Here is a 23,980-nt window from a genome sequence, read left to right as displayed (position 1 = left end):
GGGGGGGGGGGCTGTGCGGCTGCTGGAGCCATTAGCGCGGGGCTGGCGCGGCCGAAGGCCGGGCTTGGAGCTCCCTCCCCCGCCCGAGCCCCGTCCCGGGGACGTCATGGGAGGGAGGTATAAAATTTCAGCGTCGGGGCCGGGGGAGCGGCAGTGTGCGCGGGCGGGCCGGTGTGGAGCGGTGTCGGTGTACGGACCAGGGCACGGCGGTCAGCGGAACCCACGGGCGCAGCGGACGGCCCGGCGGCAGCGCTCCCGGCTGGGCGAGAAGCGCGGCGGTGCCACGTTCCCGGGGGCCGGGCACCGGGCGATGTAGGGCGCGGGGCCCGGCGGGGGCATGAATGGTGCAGCGAGAGGGGCGGGCGCGGCGCTCCCCCCGCGGCGGCGGGGCGGCGCGGGCCGCTGACACGTGCGGCGGCGCGGCGCGGCGGGGCGCCCCCTGCTCCGCGGGGCGCGGGGCGGCGCATGGGGAAGGAGCGCGGCGCGGCGAGGCACGGCGCCTGCCGCTTCTCCTTGCGGAGCGCTGCCAGCTCTTCCTGGAAGTCCTGAGTCGCGCACGGCGCAGTGAGTTCATGCACCTCCTCGCCAAGCCTCAGCCTGCGGGTTCTGGGGAGGCTGCAGCCAGCACACCGCCCGGTCCCCCGCGCCCTCTCGCCGCCGCTCGGGGGTCTCTCCCGGAGGCCCCCGCCGCCGCCCCCTCACACATGAAGATGTACGTGCAAAGGGCTCTGGTACTGCTCTCCCTGCTGAGCTTCGCTACCGTGAGCCTCTCGCTGTCGTCCTGCACCACCTTGGACCTGGACCACATCAAGAAGAAGAGGGTAGAGGCCATCCGAGGGCAGATCCTGAGCAAGCTGCGGCTCACCAGCCCGCCGGAGACCGTGGGGCCGGCTCATGTGCCCTACCAGATCCTGGCCCTCTATAACAGCACTCGGGAGCTGCTGGAGGAGATGGAGGAGGAGAAGGAAGAGAGCTGCTCTCAGGACAACACCGAGTCCGAATATTATGCCAAAGAGATTCATAAATTTGACATGATCCAGGGCCTCCCCGAGCACAGTAAGTGCGGGGCTCCCCGTGCCGGCCGGGGTGCCGCGCCCGCGGGGCAGACTGCCCGGGATCCCGGGCGCGGGGGAGGGGCGGCCAGCCGGGGCCGAGGGGCTCCGGGCCCCCGCGGAAGCGGCCGCTTCCCCGGCGGGGTGGAGGCGGGCGGGGGGCGCGTCTCCGCCTGGCCGCGCTCGGTACGGAGGTGAGCGGGAGCCGCGGGGCGGGGAGCGCTCCGACCGGCGGCGGGACGGCGCGGGGCTTGGCCGGCAGTGGGGACGGTGGGTGGCAGGGTCCGGGAGCGGCATCGGCTCAGGCCCCGGCCGGCAGCGGCGAGCCAAGCCCGTGCCTAGAGCCTTGACATCAGGACAAGGCAGGGAGGGGAAGCCGTGCGGGTGGCGGGGTGAATGCTGCGCACCGGGCTCGGAGACGGCGCAGGTCTGCTGTTCGGGTGACAGCAGGTAGACGGCCTCCTCCCTGCTGAAGCTCCAGCGCCTGCCGCAGAGATACAGGCAACTGTCCGGTCCGTGCAGCACCCGCGCCGGCAGTAGAGAAGGTGGAGAGGTACTTGCTGAAGAGACTGCTGCTTGGAGGACACTGATGAAGGTGTTACTCAGATAATGTGAACGTTCAGAGAGCGAGCAGAAGACAACAGGGATGCTGAGCAGGTGTAAAGCAGACAGTGATGCCAAAGGGACCCCCAAGGGAACACAGGCATTGAGGAAACATGACAGATGTTGAGCAGGTGTGGAACAGATGATGAGCAGGCCCAGATGTGGACACTAAACAGATTCAGGTGCAGGAGCTGAGCAGATACAGAGACTGAGCAGACATGAACTCAAAGCAGATTGCAGATGCTGAGCACATGTAGGCACAAGCAGTCATTCTGGTTTGTTTAGGATTCCTTAGAATTGGAAGATGCAGTCATACCACTATCCAAGGTGTTCTCCTGTGATGTTGTGCGATCCTGGGGACAAGACGTGAATGCCAGCAGTTTTGGGGAGGAGCTCTGACTTGGTGGAGGCAGTCTCAGAATGCAGTTACTCTGCCAGGTTTATGTTAATCTTGACATATGATGAGCTGGAATAAGCTACAATGTGGTAATGCAACAAATTTTACTTAATCTCTAGCAGACTGCATTCCATATGGTTATATGATTAGCTCTTAGCTCAGGAGACACCGAGATTCAAGGAACAGTAAGGGCAAAGGTTACCTGTATTTCAGCATTTTTGACCTACTGAAGTGTCATTTGTGAAACTATAAACATATATTATGGGAAAACCAAGTGTCTGCAAAATAGTACAGCCACACTATGCACTAGCATTTTTGGGGGGAAGGAAGTGGGGAAAACACAAAGCACAACAGTGGCAAATGAAGTGCATTTGGCTAAAATTGAGGGGAAAGTGGAATGAAGAAACAGTGCATGAAAAGCAGTGATGAGTAGGGATTGTGGCTTTGGGAAAATTCCTGTGGAAATGAATGATCCTGTCCCATCTGCCCATAGGACACTGAGTTCAAAAGACCAAGCAGTGCTGAGATTAAATTTCTGGGAGTGGGCAGTGCAGATGCCACCACCCAGAGAAAAAGGGAACTTTGTAATTTGGTCACACTGGGGGAGACTAGCTCCAGACAGATTGTGGTGGCAAGAGACGCGCTCTTTTTGAAACCTGGGGAGTTTCATCGCTTACACCATGGCTGAATTTGGCCCCACATCTTCAGAAGTGGCTGGTGTTCAACTTTCCCATGACTCTGTCACTGTGCCAGGTGGTGATCTAAGAGCATGCTCTGAGCCAAAGCCAGTCTCCTGGGGGGGTGGGGGGGAAAGGGGAGGACTACTCCATTGAAGGAACTGCAGTGATGATACAGACAAGTCTGAAATGTGTGCACACTCACACAAACTGTTCTAGCTCCAGACTATTAGTCAAGTGTCATACTGGCTCAGAGAACTCATCCTTTTCAAAGATGCAAAGCCCGAAAGTGAGGAGAGCTGAGGAGCAAAAATAGCAGGCGAGAGAGCCAAGTTCTCCATTCCTTCTCTGAGCTGCTTGGTGACTCATGGAATAGTCTTTTCCCCTGTGCCTCTCAGGTACACTGCCTGAATTAAAAGGGATTTTCTTTCAGAGAATAACTTACTTTTGACCAGCCATTCACTTCAGGGATCTCATAAAACTCATGTGATCAGACCTGACTTGGTTATGTTCAAGCTTGGGAAGCACCTGCAACAGTCCTGCAAATAGCTTTTTGCTTACCTTCCTGAAGGAAAAACAGATGCTGTTTTCCAAGGCAGATTGAGAGACAAGGCAATTAAAGTCACGGGTCACTAGGGCCAAGCATCTATTCCCTCCAAACCTGCCACCTGCAGAGTTGCAGATGGATCAACTCTTTTCTCTAAAGTTATGCAGCTTTGGCATGAAACACCTTGGTGATTCAGGGGTATAACACAGTGTGAGGCAATACCTGCTCACAGCCAGCCTACCCTTCTCATCAAACTCAAACTGCACAGCCATCAGCCTTCCTGGGGCTTGCCAGAAACAACAGCTGTTTCTGCTGGATCCAGCAGCATGTGGTGAGCCTGCACCTCACGTAGAGCAGTGGTAGGAAGGTGGAAGCTCCCAAAAGAACCTGCTCTGTGTATCACATTATTTGCACAAAGAGGCTACTGGTCTCATCACTGGTGCAGTGAACAGCTCCACAGTAATAGGTGGGTCCAGTTGCGAGGCTATGTCATACCACACATAGCGTGGCATGGGTGCACAGGGTGTCACAGATTCCTGGTCTCCAGGCTTGGTTACTGACACTGAGAGTTGTGGACTGGGAGAGCTTGCAGGAATATTCCCTCCAGGCTTTGTTCTGTGCTGGTGGTGAACAGGTCTGGATTCCAGTGTGATTAACACACCTCAGCTGGGTCTGGACCAAATTCCCTGAAAAATCCCCTTGCTCCCTTTGACTGTCCCCAAGCACGCTCGGCCCCTTTGCCCTTGTGCAAAAAAGTTTTTTGCCCCAAAGCTGTCAAGTTTCCTGGGAGTGAGACCTCTGTCCTGAAACCCATGCTATGAGAAACAGGCTCTAGTCTCCCAGGGCTTGGAGTGAAACACAGAACACAGTTCCATTTCTGCATCACAGAGGGCTTGTTCCCAGGGTACAAAAGGAACATGACACTTTTAGGGAAGGGAAAAGAGCTATTACTGTTTTCACTGGGAAGGTCTCCCAAGACCAGCACCTTGATGGTGAAGTAGGTAGAAAGCAATGTGGCTTTCTTTCCTTCACAGCAGGTGAATTACAATAGATGTAATGTCTTATCACCATGGCTGTCTAATTTGGCCAAAAACATTAAGGAGATGATAACACATTAGGTGTCTTTCATCAGCTCTGTGCTGTAGGACTGTATTTGCAGCATCTAAATAGATTGTCAGATAAAGCACTACTGTTGGAAACATACTGAGCTGGACTGACCAGTGGTCTGATGCAAAAAGGCATTTCTAATGATAATTGGGACACCCCTTAGGGCCAGGCAGTCAGGTCTGAAATGAAAGGGCAGGCTGTTAACAGCACTATTAATAGGGCTAGATGTGCAAAGCAGCTCAAGGGGCTATTGAAACACAGTATCTGCCAAGGTCTAGGACACAGAACAGTAATCAGTGTTAGACTTTAGCTAGGAAGATGTCTTTGGGCACTTAATGAGAACTTGGGGTTTTACTGGGCTTTTCTGCAGCATCAAACCTTGAATTGGTCACAGGGGTGGAGTCCCCACAGTAGGAGTTTGTGTGCAGCTGGGGGTACTCTGTGTTGCAGGGTTTTTGGGCTGGGCAGGCCAGCTTGTGCCTGCAGTGGGATCTGGTCTCCTGGGATTTGTGAACAGCCACCTCAGTAACAGCTAGAGACTTTCCTGTATGGGAATGCTGTTCTGTTCAGTAGTACTAATGACAAAACCTCCTCTAATTAAAGCCCAATGTCAGCATCTAGTCATTAGCTTATTGAGTAAAAATTCAGCACCCTAAAAACACATCCTTGAAAACTGGCAGGGTCCTGCTTGCTGAATTTGTGTGTAGCACAAGAGGAAGACCTTAATCTCCATTGATATGAGTGTACATCAGTGTTGCTGAAATCAGAATTTGGCATGGCAGGTGAACCTCTGCACTCAGGTGCTGTTTCACACTATCCCATTTTCAGAAGCTGTTTCTCAGGGGAGATAGTGATGGTGGGATCAAAAGAGGGGCCTGCAGGACTTCAGGAATGTAACTTGAAGGTTGTTCCAGACAGGGCTTCCAGCCTATTCGTCAAAGGCTGGAACCATGTCTGGGAACAGGTGATAGTTTTTGTTTCTTTCTGTTTGTTTGTTTAGAAGCAACTTAAATATCAGCAGATATAACAACCTCCTGCTGCACTGGACAACAGTCAGAGGTCATCTGAGAGGCTCTGCAGGGCTGCAAACAAACCTGCATGTGGACATAGAGCAGGAACCACTGTGTCTTGTCTGCAGGAAGCCTTCATGATGCTAGAGCCTTGAAGGCTAACAAGGTCAATAGGAGAGAAATGACAGCAACAAAAAAGACTTCCATGAGACCAAAATGATCCCTTTGAAGAGAGAGTTACTTGCTCTTGAGGACTCTGTTTTGGACTTTAAAGGTTTTACCTCCTCTCTTTTGAGGCATCTGTGACATGGGTTTTTCTGTTCAGCAGACATACATGGAAGCAGAAAATTGCTGTATTATTTCCTGCTCATGTGTGTGGTCTCCACAGGCCCAGTACTATTAATGAATTTCTTCTCCAGTTCATGAGTGAGAACCAATTTTAAACCTCAGTTCTTTCAGTATGCATTGGATAATCACTGCCCTAAAGAGTCTTTGACACCTCATGCTTTGTGTTTTTTGACACTGGGTGGCTTCCATTCTAGGAGGCAATGTCAAGATATGTAAAACTAAGATTCAGCAGCAATGGGATCACTTTGTATGTAGCTTCATGTCTCTATCATGAGCAGAGTAACAGCATCCTAGCTGTTTGGAATAGGCCCCACTAACTGCAAGTGAGATTGTCCCATTGCCTGGGCTGGGATTGTCATTTTGGATGCAGCCAGCTCATGAGTATTAGCAACGTTTGATGAGCAGAGTTAGAAGACATAATAATAAACATACTGTGGTTAATCTCTACTGATTCTTTCTCTTGTGGCATTGAAATAATGATGGCAGTAGTGGGAATGTTTGCAAAATGTTGCAATGTAGACCAAATTTGAGTGAATTCATTCTGTGTTATCTTGAGCTAGATAGCCGTGCTTTACAGGTGGCAAGATGTTTGAATGACAGGTCTCTACTGGAAAGCTCTTTCTCAATATTTATTTGAGATCCTGCCCCTCAGAGATGTGATTCTCAGTGTTTCACTATTTTTTTCTCCTAGATGAGTTGGGCATTTGTCCAAAAGGAGTCACCTCCAATGTGTTCCGCTTTAATGTGTCATCAGCAGAGAAGAACAGCACCAACCTATTCCGGGCTGAGTTTCGGGTGCTGCGTGTGCCCAACCCAAGCTCCAAACGCAGTGAGCAGCGCATTGAGCTCTTCCAGGTGAGTAGTCTTATCACCTTCCCCAGTGTCTGAGCCCAGAATAGCTTGACTCCTTAATGGTTGTCTCAACTGATATGTGCAGACCCATAGAAGAGAGAAGAAAGTGCATGCTGTAACCCAGGCTTCTTCCACCATAGGCAGTGATACAGTCACCTTCCTTGCCTTTAACAGTGTGGTGCTGCCCTTTTCCCACTTGGAAGGGGAGCCCCTCATTAGTGGAGCAGCTCTGACCCTTCTGTCACATGATGTGTAGGACCCTTGGCAGTCTTATTCCTTTGACTGTTGCAGCACAGTTGGTGCTAATTCAATGGATAGAACTCTGTCTTGTCACTGATTTACTAGAAAAACAGTGCTTGCATTAAATGTTCCCTTCAGCAATAGCTCCCCAGAAGCACAATTCAGGCCACCTGTTCATCCAGATACTTACTGGGAGGTTTTTTTTGAACCTAGGGACTGACAGAGTAAGGTATGGTTCAGGCTTGGAAGTGGTAACAGGCTTAGCTGGACCACCTAATGATACAGCTTAGCATCCAGGCAGCACGCTCCCACAGGCTTATGTCTGTCCACTTTTCCATAAGAGTGCAGATAAAATTGTCTTTGGGTGGAATCCAGCATCAAAGGTCAGAGCAATTCTCCACCAGATGACATGACTGACAAGGAAGTGTTCTCAGAGCTTCTCCATAGGTTCAGTGGTCTGTGGAGTCAGCCTGGGGTCTGCAGGAAGGAACCCCTTGAATGTGTTGTGGTTGTTTGTCTGGAAGTGGAAAGAGATGTCAGAGCAGAGGCAGAGGTCTCCAAACCTGAACAGTCTTGGTGTGTTTTGACAAAAGTTGAAGAGTGTAGGACACCTGAAAATGCCACAGTGAGAACTCAATAAATTGGCTTCCTGGGCTGGTGACTTGTGGCCAGATACTGCATTTACCACTGGTGGGTCTGCTCTGAAATCCAGATCCATATTCCACAGCTGTATACAAGAACAAACCCATCCATTAAATGAATTGCCATGTGCTTCTGCCTCTATATGTGTGTCCCTAAACAACTCCAAACTGAAAGAGGTGGGTTGCTTAGGACACAGAAATAAGCACTGTGTAGAATCTCTATAGAGTTCAAGCTGGTTGTGAAGCATGTCGTCCTCACCTGATCCAGGGTATTCCTGGCGACTCACTTGCCAAGACCAACTTTCTAAATCAGTTTTTAGCAAGCTGTGGGAGAAAAAAAGACTAAAGGCTATCCCTTCCTTCTGCATGGCACTGGCTGATTTTTTCTACCACTCCTTCTGACACAGATCCTTCGGCCAGATGAGCACATAGCGAAGCAGCGGTACCTCAGTGGCAGGAATGTGCAGACACGGGGCTCCCCTGAGTGGCTGTCCTTCGATGTCACCGAGACCGTGCGTGAGTGGCTTCTGCACAGAGGTAGGGATCTGAGCTGGACTGTGTGTCAAGACATCCATAGAAATGAGCATCAATGTTCACAGAATATCCTTCTGCTCCCCTTGTTGCAGGAGCTTGGTTCACAGAGAGGACAGGTTCTTTCAGTCTGAGAACAAGCTTTCCTCCAGAGAGCTTTCTCAATGTGTGACATTTGCTATATTCCTGGCTCTTTCCTGGAGGCCCCACCATGTAGCTCTGTGGGCTGAGTCAGAATGATGATCCATTCCCTGGAGGAAATTCTTTACAATTAAGCCCAGAGGGGACCCCTTTGCTTGTCTAAATTATCATAGAAAATGACAAATGCTTTGCTTAAATTTTCATGTGAATTAAAGCAAATGTAGTATAGGAGAAAGCAGCAAGGATCCTGGTTTATTTAGCTGTGTACAGCTTGTCAGGTATAAAGGTGAGGAAATACCAGAGGCTGACACACCTAGCCAGCTGGAGGCTTTAACACTGCAGAGAACATACCTCTGCCACTGCTGGACAGCACAACAGATAGTTACAGGGCAGTTCCCAGCAAGAACACTGACCCCATTCACAGCTGGAGCATAAGGCATCGTCACTCACAGCTGGATTGGCCTCACAGATAGAAGCTAGGTGCCACTGAAGACTGGAATGCAGGTACTGGCAAGAGCTGCTCCCTGGAAGGGTAAGTGGTGAGCTTGCAGGCTCCTCCTATTTCAAGCAACCTAAGTTGTGTCCTGATGGCTGAAGCTCAGAGCTGGAACTGCAGCAAGCTCTGGGCAGGCACACTAGCTGACAAGACATCACAGAGTATATATAGTGCTGAGGGAAGAAGGTGCTAGGCACCTTGTCAATGCCCCAGGAAGCCAGATGTTTTAATTCATGGCACAACATAAAAAAGGAGCTTTCATAAGAGTCTTATGTTCCTGTAGTCAGGCCCACACAGCATGACTGGTACAGGAAGTTATTATGAAAGTAGATTTGCCTCTGGAAAGTCTGTGTGACTTAGACTGCTAGCAGTTCAATAAAACAGAAGGTTGCAGCTGCTGAGAAGAATGCTTCCAGTAAAATTACTTGTCCATATCCAACTTGCTTATTTTCAGATTTCTCCTTCAGACACTAAGCAGAAGCCAGATAATAGGTACTGAGGATTGCAAAACTGATTTAAGATACCAGAAGCCAGCTCTCCAAAATACTTGTTTTCCCAGGGAAGCTCCTTGAAGCTCACAAATGTTTTTGGATGCTGAATAGCCTAAAAAAAGTAACAAGAAGCACTCTTCTTACCTCTCCAGAAAGTCCCTTTAGCAAGAGCAAGGCTTTTGGCAAAAGTGAAGCTAGGGGATTTTTCTTCCTGTTCTTCCCAAGGCAGCATCTGTTCCTCAACTCTGATAACACTCCTGACTTTGAGACCAACCCATTGTCTAGGAGTTAGCACAGCTGTGTAAAGCTTCCTTATGCCAGGAGCTGTGCCAGCTGAGAAAGACTGTTTCTCACAGAGTCATCTTCTTTGCAGAGTCCAACCTTGGCCTGGAAATTAGCATACACTGTCCTTGCCACACTTTTCAGCCCAATGGGGACATCTTGGAGAATTTGCATGAAGTCCTGGAGATCAAGTTCAAAGGTGATAAAGAGCTGGGTTAGGGGAGGCTGTTGGGGGAGGGAAAGCCTCAAGCATATAAAGAAAAAAATGACATCTTGCTTTGTGTATTCAAGCACTTCACATTGTGTAACATTTGTCTTAAAACATACACATCTAGGTTTGTGTGTTCACTATATGGGTATATCCACTATATACATAGGTTACAAAATGAAGTAAGGGCAGGCTGGGTGGGTTTGCATGAGAGAAAGGAGTAATTTTATATTTCAGTGTCTCTCTGGGAAGTTCAACTTGATGCCTTCTCAGATTTCCACAGAGGTTCTACTTTCCAGTTAGAGTGACTGAAACACAAGGAAGTTAGGCATCCTCTGTGAGGTGGCTCAGAGAGTCAGTGGCTTGGCTGGCCTAAGAACTAGGAACCTCCTGGCTTGCAGCCCTGGGCAGCAGCCACTGGCCCCCACAGGCTCCATTTCTGAGGCTGTTCTGCAGAGTGCCAATTATCTGACATCTTCTTTAAACCATTCATCTTCCTGCCTATCCTGGGACTCAAGCCAGGAGTGAGTGGGATGGATTAATGGCCCCACCAGCAGTTTGCAAATGGTAAAACAGGTGGCCCATAAGCCTCTATTTCAGGCCGGCAACAGTCAAATTTACCAGAAATAAAGGGGTCTCTGTAAGGGAAGAAGTAAGTAGACATGGTGCCTGAACCTGGTTCAAGAGCAAGCATGAGAGTGTTAAATTGAAAGGTCTTCTTGCATTCTCCACTTCCACACTGATTTCTTCTTTGTGGATCCTCTTTTTCTGAAGGCATTGACAGTGAGGATGACTATGGCCGTGGGGACTTGGGACGCCTGAAGAAGCAGAAGGACTTGCATAATCCCCACCTCATCTTGATGATGTTACCCCCACATCGACTGGAGAGCCCCGTGTTGGGAAGCCAAAGAAAGAAACGGGCCCTGGATACCAACTACTGTTTCCGGTGAGTGAGAAGCCTGCTGGGATCTTACGCCTGAGGTGGGCAGGCCTGGCGAGACTCCGTGCCACCGGACAAGGCAGAGCCCTCCAAGGGGGTTGTGGGTCACCATGGTGTCAGCAGGGCCGCTGGCCAGCTCAGCAGAGTTGCTGTGTACTTCTGCCAGAGCCACCGGTTCAAAGAGACCCGCAATCACCTTCCAGGAACACAGGCTGGGCGGGGCCCCACACAGCCCCATGCCAGTTGCTGGAGCAGCTGGGTGCTGCCTGGCAGGGGCCCTGGGAAAGCTGCCTGCCAGCAGCACGAGCAGTGCCCGGCTGCCGAGCTGCCACCGCTGCCTGGCTGTGCTGCTCCTGGAGCCTGGCACACGCAGCCACCAGGTCCCACCAGCACTGCTGGTACGAGTCCTTCTCAGGAAGCTGCATCTCGCAATTGCATGTAAGGCCCCCCTTTGGATTCACCGTGTTTCACTACTGTGTTTCAGGAACCTGGAGGAGAACTGCTGCGTGCGTCCTTTGTACATTGACTTCCGACAGGACCTCGGCTGGAAATGGGTCCACGAGCCTAAGGGCTACTTTGCAAACTTTTGTTCAGGCCCTTGTCCGTACCTTCGCAGCGCAGACACCACTCACAGCACGGTATGTCCAGGATATCATCCTGCCAGGGCTTGTGGCTGTGACTGCCCCTTCCTCCCTAAGTCTGATCAATATCCAGCCTCTTCAAAGCAGCATAAGCAGTTCAGATCAATATTTGTGAAAAACATTCCAAGGAAACTTCAGAAAAAAGCCTGGGTGGTTCAGCAGGGAAAATGTGCTGGGAGTCAGTACTGAGTCTGCTTTCAGGCAAATCTTGAGGAGGAAGATGCTGTTGTCTCTTAGACAAGATATGAAACAGCAGGACTGATGGTTTTAGGGTACTTACTTGGCAGTGGCCATAGTATTAACTAAATTGTTCACATCCAACAAGATGCTCACATCCAGTTGGATCAGTAATTATTTTCTTCCTAAATTTCTCCTGCAGTTTGCACTGGACAGAGGATTTTTCTAGACTCTGTGCCAGGTTGTCGTGAAAAACTGTTGTGCAATGGCATGTGCCTGCCATCTGCTCCTAAAGGGGCAGCTATAGCTCAAAAGTGCAGGGAAATCCACATCCATTTCCAGAAGTGAACACAGCCACTCAGTAAGATCTCCTTTTTCACAGGTATCCTTTCTAGCTGCATAAATCCTACCTGACCCACAACAGGGAGGAAGCTACTAGGCAGTGAGATTTTTGAATGAAAACTTGGCAGAAAGCAAATGTCTTCAGGTAACTTAGGCACAACCTCTGGTCAGCCTTTGGGAAGAACACAGTCTGAGCCTGGCTAGAGCAGAAAAAAATAAAAGTAATAGAATAACACAGGCATGGGAGAAGTATCAAGAGAAAAAGACAGATTAAGGATCAGACAGTCCACTGCTGAAGCAGAAAAAGTCAGAGGAAAATCCTGTGCTTCTGCTCACAAAAGTCAAAAGGCAGCAATCCAGATAATGCAACAGCTCACTAGCAAATTAACTTCCGTTTTCATTTAAAAAGTTACTGGAAAAAGCAGATTCAGCTGAAGAACAAATAACTAGGTAAGGATGATATTTCAGAAAATATGCTAACATTTTCTTGACAGTCTGCATAGCAGTAAGGTTCAATGAAGCTCAAGGACTAATATCAGTGGGAACAGCTGATCTGTGGGAATGAAGAAGTGAACAGATGCTGGGCAGTAACCACAAGACAAAGCAAGGGAATTAACAGCTTTGAAAGGGTAATGGGCATGTAGCTTTACCATCTGGTTGTCCTGAGAAGCTCTCCAGAAGGTAACTGGACTGAATCAGTGTGATAGAAAGGAGACTTTAGAATGACTCCTAATGATCTTAAACAAGAAAGGAAATGAGCAAGCGTTAAGGTCAGTGAAGTGATCAAAGAAAACTTTAGAACAATATAGCTGCTGACAGCTTGCCAGCACCACTTAGGAAAGACATGATGAAAAGAAAACTTCTCACCAGTCTGTTTAACTTGTGGTTGAGTAGTGGCCCAGAGCACATGATACCCTGTGGTACAGCCAGGGATACTTTGCTTAGGATCTCAGAGAGTTTCTACCACAACAACAGTGATTACATGGGTCTGGATGATAGAACAGGATGTATCCTTAGCACCTCTCATCCCCAAAGACTGTAAAGTAGTTAAAATACAATGTGCCAGACCCTGATGTGTGTCGAGATAAGCACTGAAGAGACCACACTAGTGCAGGTGAGATCATGGTCACTGCTGAGAAGTGGTCACCCCTGGCAAGAAATGTGGCAACTGTTCTGTAGTGGTTACATGGCTCTAGTGTATAGTCATCTGTGGGCTGGGGCCAGCTGGGAGGAGGAATCCAGTGGGGTCCCACAGGACACTGTCCTGGCTCCAGTATTACAGTGTAATGACTTGGAGGATGGACCAGAGGGAGAAGGCACCAGACAGTTCAAAGCTGGGAGGGAATTGTGGATACTTGAGAGGACTGGCATCCATCCAGTGCTATCTGGAAATGTTGGTTGAAATAAGCACCACTGATATTCTTTCTTCTGGTTTCTTTAATAGAATCCAAGACAGCATGGCCCCAGGCTGGTTACACCCAACCTTGTTAAAAGCAAAAATTGTGACACACTGCTGTACCAAATTAGAGATGAAAGGAGACAACTACTTGCACTCCTTCAACCCTTAGGCATCAGTCACAGAGAGTATTACAATTAGGGAAAAAAAAAAACCCAAAAAAGCTCTTAAGAGTCAGGCCAGGGCAGGTGAGGCCATTTAGAAGCAGGCCATGATCAGGAAGTGACAGGGGAGTATTACTCATCTCAGGGAAATACCCTCTGATGAGTCTAGTGCAAACACCTAGAGACTTGTTGACTTGGCAGCCCCTTCCTGTCCTCAACCAACTCAAATGTATTCCTGACCTTGTCACAACATTTACTTTGTTCCTGCAGGTGCTGGGTTTATATAACACGCTGAACCCTGAGGCATCTGCTTCGCCCTGCTGTGTTCCCCAGGACCTGGAGCCACTCACTATCTTGTACTATGTCGGGAGGACCCCCAAAGTGGAGCAGCTCTCCAACATGGTGGTGAAATCCTGCAAGTGCAGCTGAAAGGCCCCGTGGCCCACCCAAAGCCAAGGAAAAAACTGTCAGCACCCACTCTCCTGCTCCCAGGCTAACACAAAGAGAACTGGGGGTCAGAGACTACGCATGCTGAAGGCCAAGTGCCAAACCTTGAGAGTCTGGCAGCCCTCGGGGATTTCTTCTGGAACACTCCTTGGTCGTCTTGGCAGTGTAATGTTCCTTCTAGGAAGTACTTTGGTGACACAAAGGCCACACTCTCCAAAATGGCTGGACAGTTGGTGCAGAAGAAAAGGATAATGTGGAAGAACTGCAGTGTATTTGAATGCTGGGTAGCTGAGATGGGAAAGCAAGAGAATGAGAAAGCAGGTGAAAGGGAGAATGGAGAAGGGGAGATGTTTTCTATTCTTGCTTTAGCTATCTTAAGACCTCAGCCCTCCTCATTAGCCTGAAGTATTAAAGGTTTTCCCTGTAGGAGGAATTTTTGAAGGTTTCCTTAGAGAAGGAAAATGCACCAAGCAGGGAAGCTGCTAAGAGAAGTGCTCAGAGATACACTTAAGACTTCTGTTCCTCAGAGCTGTGCTCCAGGAGTCCTGCAACTGAAACTGTCTGCCAAAACCTCTAAGTTCAGTTGACAGATCCTGGCTATTGGGTTCCAAATTCAAACTGCAAGGCTCCCAGTCAGCCTACCAACAGTGGGCAAATACAAGGAAAGAGGGTGCAGAGTCCATTTTCAGAGGGACTGAAGTTTCCATTCAGCTCTTTTACCTTCCTGGAGTTTCTAAGATATGATTTCGGGGTCAAAGCAGGAGCATCTGTGGGTACCTGAATACTGGGCCTATTCATTTGTGATCTGATACACCCTGAGGACCTCTTGTCTGTTGTGGTTTGTGAGGTGCTTTGGGGTGTTCTGCACCTGTTCTGCATGATGACCTGAACTTGGTCTCACCTGCCAAGACTTAAAAAATAGTAATCTCAAAAACTTTGTAAAAAATAAATATTTGGGGGGTGGGGGGAGATGCTAATTTTTTCACAAGCAAGTTTTTTGTTGGAGGGTTAGATGATTTGCTGGTTTTAAACTGCTACTGCTGTGGCATACTCAGTCTAAAATTCTTACCCTTTCCAAAATGTTTCTTCAAAAGAACAGACAGTATTTAGGTCAGCAAGAAAATTCCAAAATGGAACTTTCTTATTACCCTTAAACTGTACCTGGTGTAAATGTGCCCTGTTCCAACCTAGTCCTTCAGACATGTACATCACCACTAGCATCTGCTTTTGATAGATTCATATAAAGCTCCCCTCAAACATAAAACACTTTCAACAATACTGTTTAAATATCCAAGGCAATGCAGTTGCCACAGCTGACAAATGTCGTATGTCCATTTGAAGATATATATGGTCTGCCAATACAGACCTGTACATCCAGGTAAATAACACACCCTTCCTCTCATGTACTGATTTCATGTTCATAAAAAAGATTACAGATGCTGCCTGGGCAAGAAATCAATGTAGTCCTTTAAATGGGCTTTTGCAGCCATAGATACTCCCAGAGGTAAAAATCTCTGGTGCTGAATGCCACATGAGATTCAGAGGCTGTCTCTACTTGCCAAAACACAGCTACTTAAAAGTTCTGTTCTAGAGACCACAGAGGTTCCTCCCTGTCTCCTCCCAATTCCTAGTCCCCAGCAACTGAATGTAAAATGACACCTAGCTGGTTAATCACCTGTGGCCAGGGCTCTCCCACGGTCAGCTCAGAACTCAGCTCTTCCACCAAGCCCTTCACAACAGTGGCTGCTTCCATATACCTCATGTGAGGCTGCCAAACCATGTAAACTCAAATGTCTTAATAAACCATAAACAGCCCTTCCTGAACCATCACCAACCGGATAGAGGTTAGCAAGGGTGGGTCAGTGGAGGCAGCCTGCCAACCTGTATGCCATTTTGGCCAGGGCACACACGCCCTGATAGAGGCACTCCCCAGTGCTTTTTCCTTTTCATCTCTGGGGCTCCCTGACATGTGTGATTGGTGTGATGATGAAAGCTCTGATCAGTTCTGCAGCACTAGGGTATTGCTGTGCCCTGTGCACCTCTCCATGCCCAGGCTTCCCTGCCACCTGCCCAGGGAGGGAGCAAATAAATGCATTATGACTACACCACCGTGCTGATCGACAGGCCAGAAATTTACTAGCCACAAGAGAGTGTGTGTGTGTGGGAGAAATCCAGATGCCTATTGGCATAGGAATTCCCTCTGATCTCCTTTTAGTAGCAGCCTCAAGGGAGGTTTTGGTTTACAAGCTGCAGTCTGATCTTTGGTCATTGTTCTTCCTGAGCCCTGGGCTGGCTTTGCTCCCCTTCCAACTGAAGGGCTTCCTTGCTAATAAACGGCGAAGCAAGGAGGGGGAGCTGCAAAGGGTTGAGCTAGAACACTTGCACACCCAAACTTCTGTGTGGCACTTGGAGCACATCGGAACCACCCACGGATTAACCCTGGCAGCCCCTTGAGATGGGACTGTCTTACTAACCCTTGCTCACTGCTGCTCCTCAGTGACAGGAAGGGGTGGCAGAAAGACCAAGCCTTTTGCCTCTTGGCAAAGGAGACAGAATGGCAATGGAAAATCAGGGGTACAGAGTCCTGGGGTGTCCAACCAGTGTAGACACAGGTATACACATGAGAACAGTAATTTTTGAGATCAAACACATTTCAGTTACTGCTTTTCTGTTCAGCCTTCCATTTCTGTAGCAACATTTGAGAACTAGATTTGTGAGACAGGCTCTGAATTCTTTTTCTTAAAACTGAAGTAACTTTTCTAGGGGTGTTTCAGCTATAATTCAGCAACAAACTATACTAGCTACATGGGGCTCAATAACAGATTGACCAGGAGTAACACTCCTGGGTGCAAGTGCACCAAAATGTTTCAGGACACTTGTGTGAGAAGGCAGAGGGCAGTTACTGTGCTGTTACTAGCTAGCAAATTGAAGAAGACAATGGGAAAGAAAAAGTGGGATCTTCATTGCCAACACTGAATACAGCTCTCAACAGTTCCCCTTTGTTGTTTTCAGAAACAAACAAAAGCTGATGAAAACAATCCCAGCACAGTTTGTCTCTTTAACAAAGATCAATGGCTAGAAATAGTGAAAAAAACCTATTCTGCAGTGCCATAAGGCAGATCCTACACAGATGATCAACCAACCATCTGTGCAGTCCCTGTTTCTCTGTGACAAACTGTTAATAGTATGCAAAAGGCCTAGACCTAAACTTGAACACCTTGTTTTTCAGGCTGTAGTGCACTGTAGAGCTCTGAGAGGAACACTGCTTCACTGAGTACAGAACGTACACTTGTACCTCAGCAAAGAATGGTCTTTGCAGGCTAAGTGAGTTTTGTTCCCTGGGCTTTGAATTGGGTGGTCTTTAGCAATCCCACTGCACTTACATAAAGCCCATCCCTGTTACCACTGTGTGAGCTGGGATATGCTGCTCGGTGTTTCACTTTTCCATATAACCAACAGACACCAATACACTCAGAAAGATGGACTGTGCCCAAAAGTAATAAAAGACAAACATACCTGTCCACTACTCTGGTAACATCATAGCTCTGTTCTGCTGGGTCCTGGGATGTCTTGTATCTCTCTGCTGTGGCTATCAAATTTTCATTTTCTCAGTTCACAGATCCTTTTCTTATCTTTCTGTGCTGCTCTGAAGCTTTCTTTATCTGTGATGAGAATGTCCTCACCAAAGCAAATATACAGGAGGTCTGGCTCAGCTTTCTTTGTAAATGCATTCACTACAGCCATCCCATGAAGAGGATCCATTGCAATGGAAGCAAATGTCTTCAATAGGTTCTCAAGTCCAATGCAGGGCAGGTTGAGTATCACAGTGACCAGAATGCAACTCTAGAGACAGCTCCACTGTGCAGAAAAGGTTTTTTGCCCACTCTAAGTGTTTCTAGTGGCATACAAAAAAGCATCTGGCTTGTCTTCTCTAATAGGTGATTGAAAGGCAATGAAGTCAATAATGAAAATACAGTTTTCAATACATATGGAGTCAACAGTGTGGTATCTACACACTTGCAAAACTATACTACTTTGTGGTCTTACTGGCTGCCTATAATCTACACTAACTATGGTTTAGAATAACAGCAGCAATTTGGATATAGTGCAAGGATGCAAATATGCCTTCTAATTATTTAAAAATAACATCTATTATTTTTTACATTCAAAATCAGTAGAAAATATTGGTCAAAACCTGTATAAAATTACTATGTTTAGTAAAAAAAAATATGGACTTTCAGATCTCTGCTTTACCAGTATTTTCTTTTGAATACAAGGAATTAACTTAAATCTTGGTTAATTTCTTATGCAGTTCCAGAAGTGACAGATGGAAACAACAAAGCTTACTGTCTCTTGTCCTGTCTTGAAGAGCGGCTTTAGATACAAATGCAAGATCCTGTATCATGCAACAAGGCAACACAGATGAGACAATTTACTCATTATGAAATAGATTGTCTTAGAAATTAATTCTGGTATATCAACAAGAAATACAGCAAATGAAAACTGTTAATTAATGGTTGTCATTTTCTAAATGACAGTAATGCATTTGAGATGCCATTTATGCCCATAATTACAGAACGAATATGGTACAGCACTTTGGATGTCACAGTGTGTTTCCAGGAAAGACCATTTTCCAAGATTAAAGATCTCAGTTACTTGGCTGCTTTATAACACCCTTATGTAGGGCTAGGTTTCTTAAAAATATACAGACATGGTCTGAAGGCATTCAACCATGCAGCTGATCCGTTTCTATGACTGGCCTATGATTTAATGAAAAATACACTTAGGGATAAGGACTTTTCTATCTAATGGTACAATGGTTTCTTTACACCTGTGGTTTATGGCAAATCATTCCTCCCCTCCTCCTTCCCATTATTGGTTTCCCACATCCTGCAAACTCAGTGAACAGCTTCCAGGCAGAAATTCTGTCCCATAGGCTGGTTTATGCTGCTATTGTTAACTTAAATCAAGCAACACCGAGTGGTACCTTTTGAAGGCAAAGACTTACTTCTCCCTCTTTCAGGAGAATTGTGATCTTTGTAAAGGGTGATATTCTTTGCCTCTCATTCCACTTAGTTGACTAGGAAAGAGCATAGAATGGTTTGGGTTGGAAGGAACCTTAAAGATAATGTATTTTCAATCACCTACCATGGACAGGGACACCTGTTAGCGTGTGTTGCTAGCCTGGCCTTGAATATCCCCAGGGTTCCAGCATCCATGTTTTCCTTGGGCAGCCTGAGTGTCTCACAAACTCACAGTAAAGAAGTTCTTCCTAATATCTAATCTAAAGTTACTCTTTCAGTTTCAATCCATTCCTTCTTGTCCTGTCACTACATGATGTTGTAAAAAGTCTCTCTTTGTGTTTTAAGCTCCCTTCCGGTACTGGAAGGCCCCAATTAGGTTACCCCTAAGACATCTCTTTTCCAGGCTGAACAAACTGAATTCTCTCACTCTGTCTTCACAGGAGAAGTGCTTATCCCTGTGATCATCTTGGTTTCCCTCCTCTGCACTTTCTCCAACAGTTCCCTGCTCTTCCTGCTGGGGACCCCAGAGCTGCACACAGCACTGCAGGTGGGCTCTCACCAGAGCAGAGCAGAGCAATCCCCTCCCTGGCCCTGCTGCCCACACTGCTTTGGATGCAGCCCAGGACATAGCTGGATTTTTGGGCTGGGAGTGCCCATGGCTGGCTCATGTCCAGCCTCTCATCCAGCAGCACCCCCAAGTCCTTCCCAACAGGGCTGCTCCCATTCTGTTCATCCCCAGCCTGTGTTGATACCGGGGTTGCCCTGACCCAGGTACAGCACCTTGTACTTGACCTTGTTAAACCTCATGAGGTTCCCATGGCCCCACTTCTTGAGCTTATCCAGATCCCTCTGGATGGCAACCCATCCTTCAGGTGTGACAGAAGAAAAGGAAGAAGATACCTCATTGCTGTCCACATGAAACCAATACAGGAAAAAAAATATGTAGGCATTATGTGTGTTGCAAAAATCAAAGCAGACTTCCTTTTTCTGGTCTGCCAACACATAGTCATTTCTCACTAGCTGTTTAGATATTCACTCATCAGATTCAGAAATGAGGCAGCTTAATAATATATCATGGCCAGTCCATATACCTCACTTGATGAAAGAAACCAGCTGGATTATATCAAACCGTGTTTCCTGACGTTTTTCAGGAAGGATTTATTTTTTCTCCTAAGTTATTATCCTCTTCAGGAAGCAGACAAAACAAAGATTTGCTGTGCAGCCAGGGGCAAATCTTACAGGATTTGTGCAGTGCATGTAGTGTAATGACTGGGGTATGTCATAGTAACCATATTGTGGCCCTTTCTTGGAACAAAATTTTGGCCTTTTGAAGTGCTGAAATCCTCTTGCAGGTTGACTAGATGCTTGGGAGAAATCCACTGTTTTTAAGGATTTGTAAGAAACTCCACTTGCAGAGGAAAGCAGTAGCAGACAGTCTGACTCACAAATAGAGTCTCTGAAAGACATCCAGCTTGCAACAAGCTGCCTTGCATGACACAATTTGACATCTAACCCCTCAGAGGAGACTTGCTACAAAAATCTCTTAAGTATGCCTCAGGATCTGAAGATCTCATTTAGATACTACCATGCTAATGCTCTGTCATGCTAATCTGAAGAAGTCGAAAAAACCAAACAGAACAAACAAATAGAAACAAAATAAAAGAGATGGCAACAAAATCTCAAGAAAGCATAGTGTGGCAGCAGTTATATAGTCCTGACTACACATTTTAAATTGTCTTCATTTTTGTCAATTTTACCTGCCTGCATTCAAAAGACCTGGGCCACAATTTGGCAGAAGAAGCCACCAAATTTTATTCCTAGATAATTTCAAAAAAACAGTTTTACTACACATATGGAGACATGAGTTTTGTAGGTCTGTGTATAAGGAAAAAAAAAATCCAGGCCGTTATCACAGACAAAGTGAATTCCACATAGAATTTCTGGAATTAGAAATAGCGGAGAAAACACGTTCAGGAAGGAAGAAAAGCCCAGATAGAATGGGGGAAGCATCATGCAACTGGAAGCATTAGTAATGTAAGTACTGGCACCCATGGGATGCCTAAAACTTCACAGCAGATTCACAGGTCTCCATCTGCACCTTGACGAATGGTGTATTAAGACATCCTAGGTGTACTAAATATATTATATTAAATATATCTATACTAAATATATCTGACACAGCACAACTTTTTCAGAAGATCATATAAATAAGGCAAAACCACATGAAAACCATGAGGTAAATCCTATACAATAATTACTGGAAACAGTGTGGAAAAAATCCCTTGCCATTTTTCTTCCCTAGACTCAGAAAAAAAGAGCTTTATAGTAGAATGAGGAAGTGATGACAGTCAAGCATTTCGACTTGTCAGTACAGAAACTTTTCAAAGACTCCCTCCTGATTTTTGACATGATAATACTCAAGATATAGGGATCAGCTCAATAACCCCAAAATATTTCTGGGAGAGATTTTATGACTTTAGAACATAACTGAGTACTGCAACTTATCTGCCATTTGTGTGAGGGAAGGACACTACCATTACTATCATTATGGTGAAATGAGATTTTATAAAATATTCTTGCAGGGGCACCAAATTAAATTAATGTTCTGGAGTTGTCTTCTGTTGCCCATCCCAGAACAGCAGGAGGCAAAATGTCAAATACAGTGTTGAAATTGCTTTTAGAGATAACAGCACCTCTTTCACCTGCCCCGAACAAATGATAAAAATTTTATTAATAAAAACACATCTTTAACAGCCCCTAAATCCTTAACAGCTGCATCCAATTTGGTCTTTTTAAGGCAAATTTGATTTGTCTGATAGGTCAGATAAAGAAACCACTTCTTTTCAAAGAATAGAAGATTTCTCAAGCTCACTGTCTGTGCTGTAGGCGTGGAGTTGCAGAGAAGAGGCCCTGTTAAGTATAGTCTTTTCCCTTGGGAACCACTATGATTCACTGAATACCACTGGCAAAGGCTTCATACCAGGGTCTCCACAGTGATCAGTGATTCTTTTCTTTTAACTCAAAACAGCAGTGAAAACTCCTTTTCAATGAGAGCCAATAAAATCCTTTTTTGGTAAGTTAATAGAGCAGACTCCTCAGGGCAGACTTGGTGTTACTTGTCACCTTCAGTTCAGTGGAATTGTCCTCTTGCATTACAACTGCAGAGGAAGACTCAGAATCCAACAATTTTGAGATCAGTCTACATTTCCTAACTACTCATCTCTAAGTCAGCAGGGAAACTTCATTTTTTTGAAAAGGACAGCAGTGTTCTGAAGTAGGAAGGACAAGTTACCAGGTTCCTTAAGACATGCTGTGGTTGTGCACATTCACCTTAAAGGTGCTCTGCACTCGAGCTCTTTAGAAAACAAAGATGGCAAGAAGCAAAATGTGTATGAATAAGATAACTTAAAAGTTTCACTTAGTGGAAAGGTTTTTTTCCATATTTACATGATTAACTATTTACAAGGATTCTATTATGGATGACTTCCGTATAGCAACCTACCTTCCTCTAAAATCCCAATTTGTCTAGAGGTGGATCTTGGTGTCCTTTATGTGCTTTTAAAAGTTTTATCATTCTGAAAGCCTCTGCAATATATAGTGCCCAGCCAGGTGAAAGCATACATAAGTTGCATGTGACAACTTGGCATATGTCAGCAACAGACACTTGTCTTGAGAAAACTCGAGGACCACAGGATGAATTTTGGTGGAACATGCCATTGTCATGAAAGTAGCTTTGTCCTGGCTGTTCTAGTAGTCTGTACTGCAACTGTCAAAATAAAAAACCCATACAAAGTTGGACTGCAAGACCATCTAGCCTAGCTCTTGTTGGACAGAGGTCAACAGCCCATGCCTGATGCACAAGTTAAAAACTGGAACAGCCCATTGTGAGACTTCCCCAGAACAGTAATTTGAAAAGTCTTAGAAACTTCTTGATTTTCAGTTTTAATATTTCATATGCCCTAACAGATTAATTTTTCATGGATTTGTCTACTTGCCTTTTCAAACCACATACTCTTATTTGTATTCACATCTTTTATCAAGAAATTCCATAGGTCAAGTACGTACTGAGGAAAAAAAGTTGCTATCTCCCCCCACTTTATTTTTTTTCTTTGAAACTTGTATCTGTTAGTTTCATTTGATGCTCCTACTTCTAGTGGGCATGATTGTGAACTATGACTCCTTTTTCAACTTTCCTTTACATATCCCTTGCTAATTTCTTTTCCAGTTAACCACTTTCTGCATGAAGAAAACTATGAATTTTAAGCTGTTGGTATAAGCAATCTCAGTTCTGTAAATTTAAATAAGGTTCTCCTGATGTTTGCTGTAAACAAGGATGTCTCAGCTCTAGAACCATGAGGTTCTAGAATTAAAAAAAAGCCCAGCCCCAGATTTAAGTAAAGCTCAGAAGCTTCTATTGGAAGAAACTTGTGACAGAACCATGAGAATAATGTGTTCAGAAAGGAAATAATTTGAAGAGGATCAATCAGCCACTTACTGCAACCAAAAAAATCTAACTATTTATATGCTAGCAAATAACCCATTCAGATTCAAACAGTGAGCCCAGGATTATCAACAAATATAGAACTGACTGAGGTAAAAAGTCTTTGGCGGTTTTATCAAGTAAATCTTAAAAAATAAAATGGGAGACAGACTACTTTTGGTTCCAGCAAATAATCCAAAATTACAGGAAGTGTTGTATTAGTACAAGGTACAGGTGTTAGAGAATGCATGCTGAGAATCCAAGTCATTCTGTAAAGCCATCTGTACACCAATGAGCTCCTCAGGTAAAGAAGAACGGTCTAGCAGTGCCAGCCATTCAACTCCATGCATATGGAGAGTATCTGTTACGAGGAAAAGGCACAGCACTGATTCCTACTAGTAAACAAAGGTCTTGATACCAAAACTTCCTTCCAGTATGTGGAACCAGTATCAGAGATACACCTGTTGACCTTGCAGGCATCACAGTGAGGAGCATTTCCAAGAAATCATAATTGTCCAAAAACATACCTGGTCTTGAGAATAGAAATTTCAGTACATCTTGATGGCATCCAAGACTAAGTGCTTTGTCTAGGGTCACAACATGATGTCCCATTGATGGCACTCACAAACCTTGTGAGGCTGTTTTAAAGGTCAAGATAAAACATGTGAAAAAGAAACTTGATACTTCACGTATAGAGCACAAGTCAGCTCTTCTGGAAAGGAGAGAATTTAATAACTCTGCCCTTA

At 46.1% G+C, this 23,980-nt stretch overlaps 1 protein-coding gene across 1 annotated transcript; it reads left to right on the top strand.

The window, feature by feature from the left end:
- Nucleotides 1-9: 9 nt before the first annotated feature.
- TGFB3 (transforming growth factor beta 3) lies at nt 10-16,655 on the top strand. The gene is made up of 7 exons (XM_041471979.1): nt 10-1,056; nt 6,433-6,596; nt 7,882-8,011; nt 9,507-9,614; nt 10,398-10,569; nt 11,048-11,201; nt 13,554-16,655. Exons 1-7 carry the CDS (start codon nt 342-344, stop codon nt 13,710-13,712), a joined length of 1,602 nt encoding a protein of 533 aa, XP_041327913.1. The 5' UTR covers nt 10-341; the 3' UTR covers nt 13,713-16,655.
- The last annotated feature ends 7,325 nt before the right edge of the window (nt 16,656-23,980 follow it).

Source organism: Pyrgilauda ruficollis, unplaced genomic scaffold (genome assembly GCF_017590135.1).
Source record: "Pyrgilauda ruficollis isolate IOZ18807 unplaced genomic scaffold, ASM1759013v1 scaffold28, whole genome shotgun sequence".
NCBI classification, from domain to species: domain Eukaryota; kingdom Metazoa; phylum Chordata; class Aves; order Passeriformes; family Passeridae; genus Pyrgilauda; species Pyrgilauda ruficollis.
The sequence above is the reverse complement of the archived record's forward strand: the minus strand, read 5'-3'. Positions and strand labels throughout refer to the sequence as shown.

Coding starts and splice junctions, on each gene's coding strand:
- TGFB3 (XM_041471979.1), top strand. CDS start 342: ATGGTGCAGCGAGAGGGGCGGGCGCGGCGCTCCCCCCGCGGCGGCGGG. Junction 10,570..11,047: donor GATACCAACTACTGTTTCCG/GTGAGTGAGAAG, acceptor ACTGTGTTTCAG/GAACCTGGAGGAGAACTGCT. Junction 11,202..13,553: donor CAGACACCACTCACAGCACG/GTATGTCCAGGA, acceptor TTGTTCCTGCAG/GTGCTGGGTTTATATAACAC.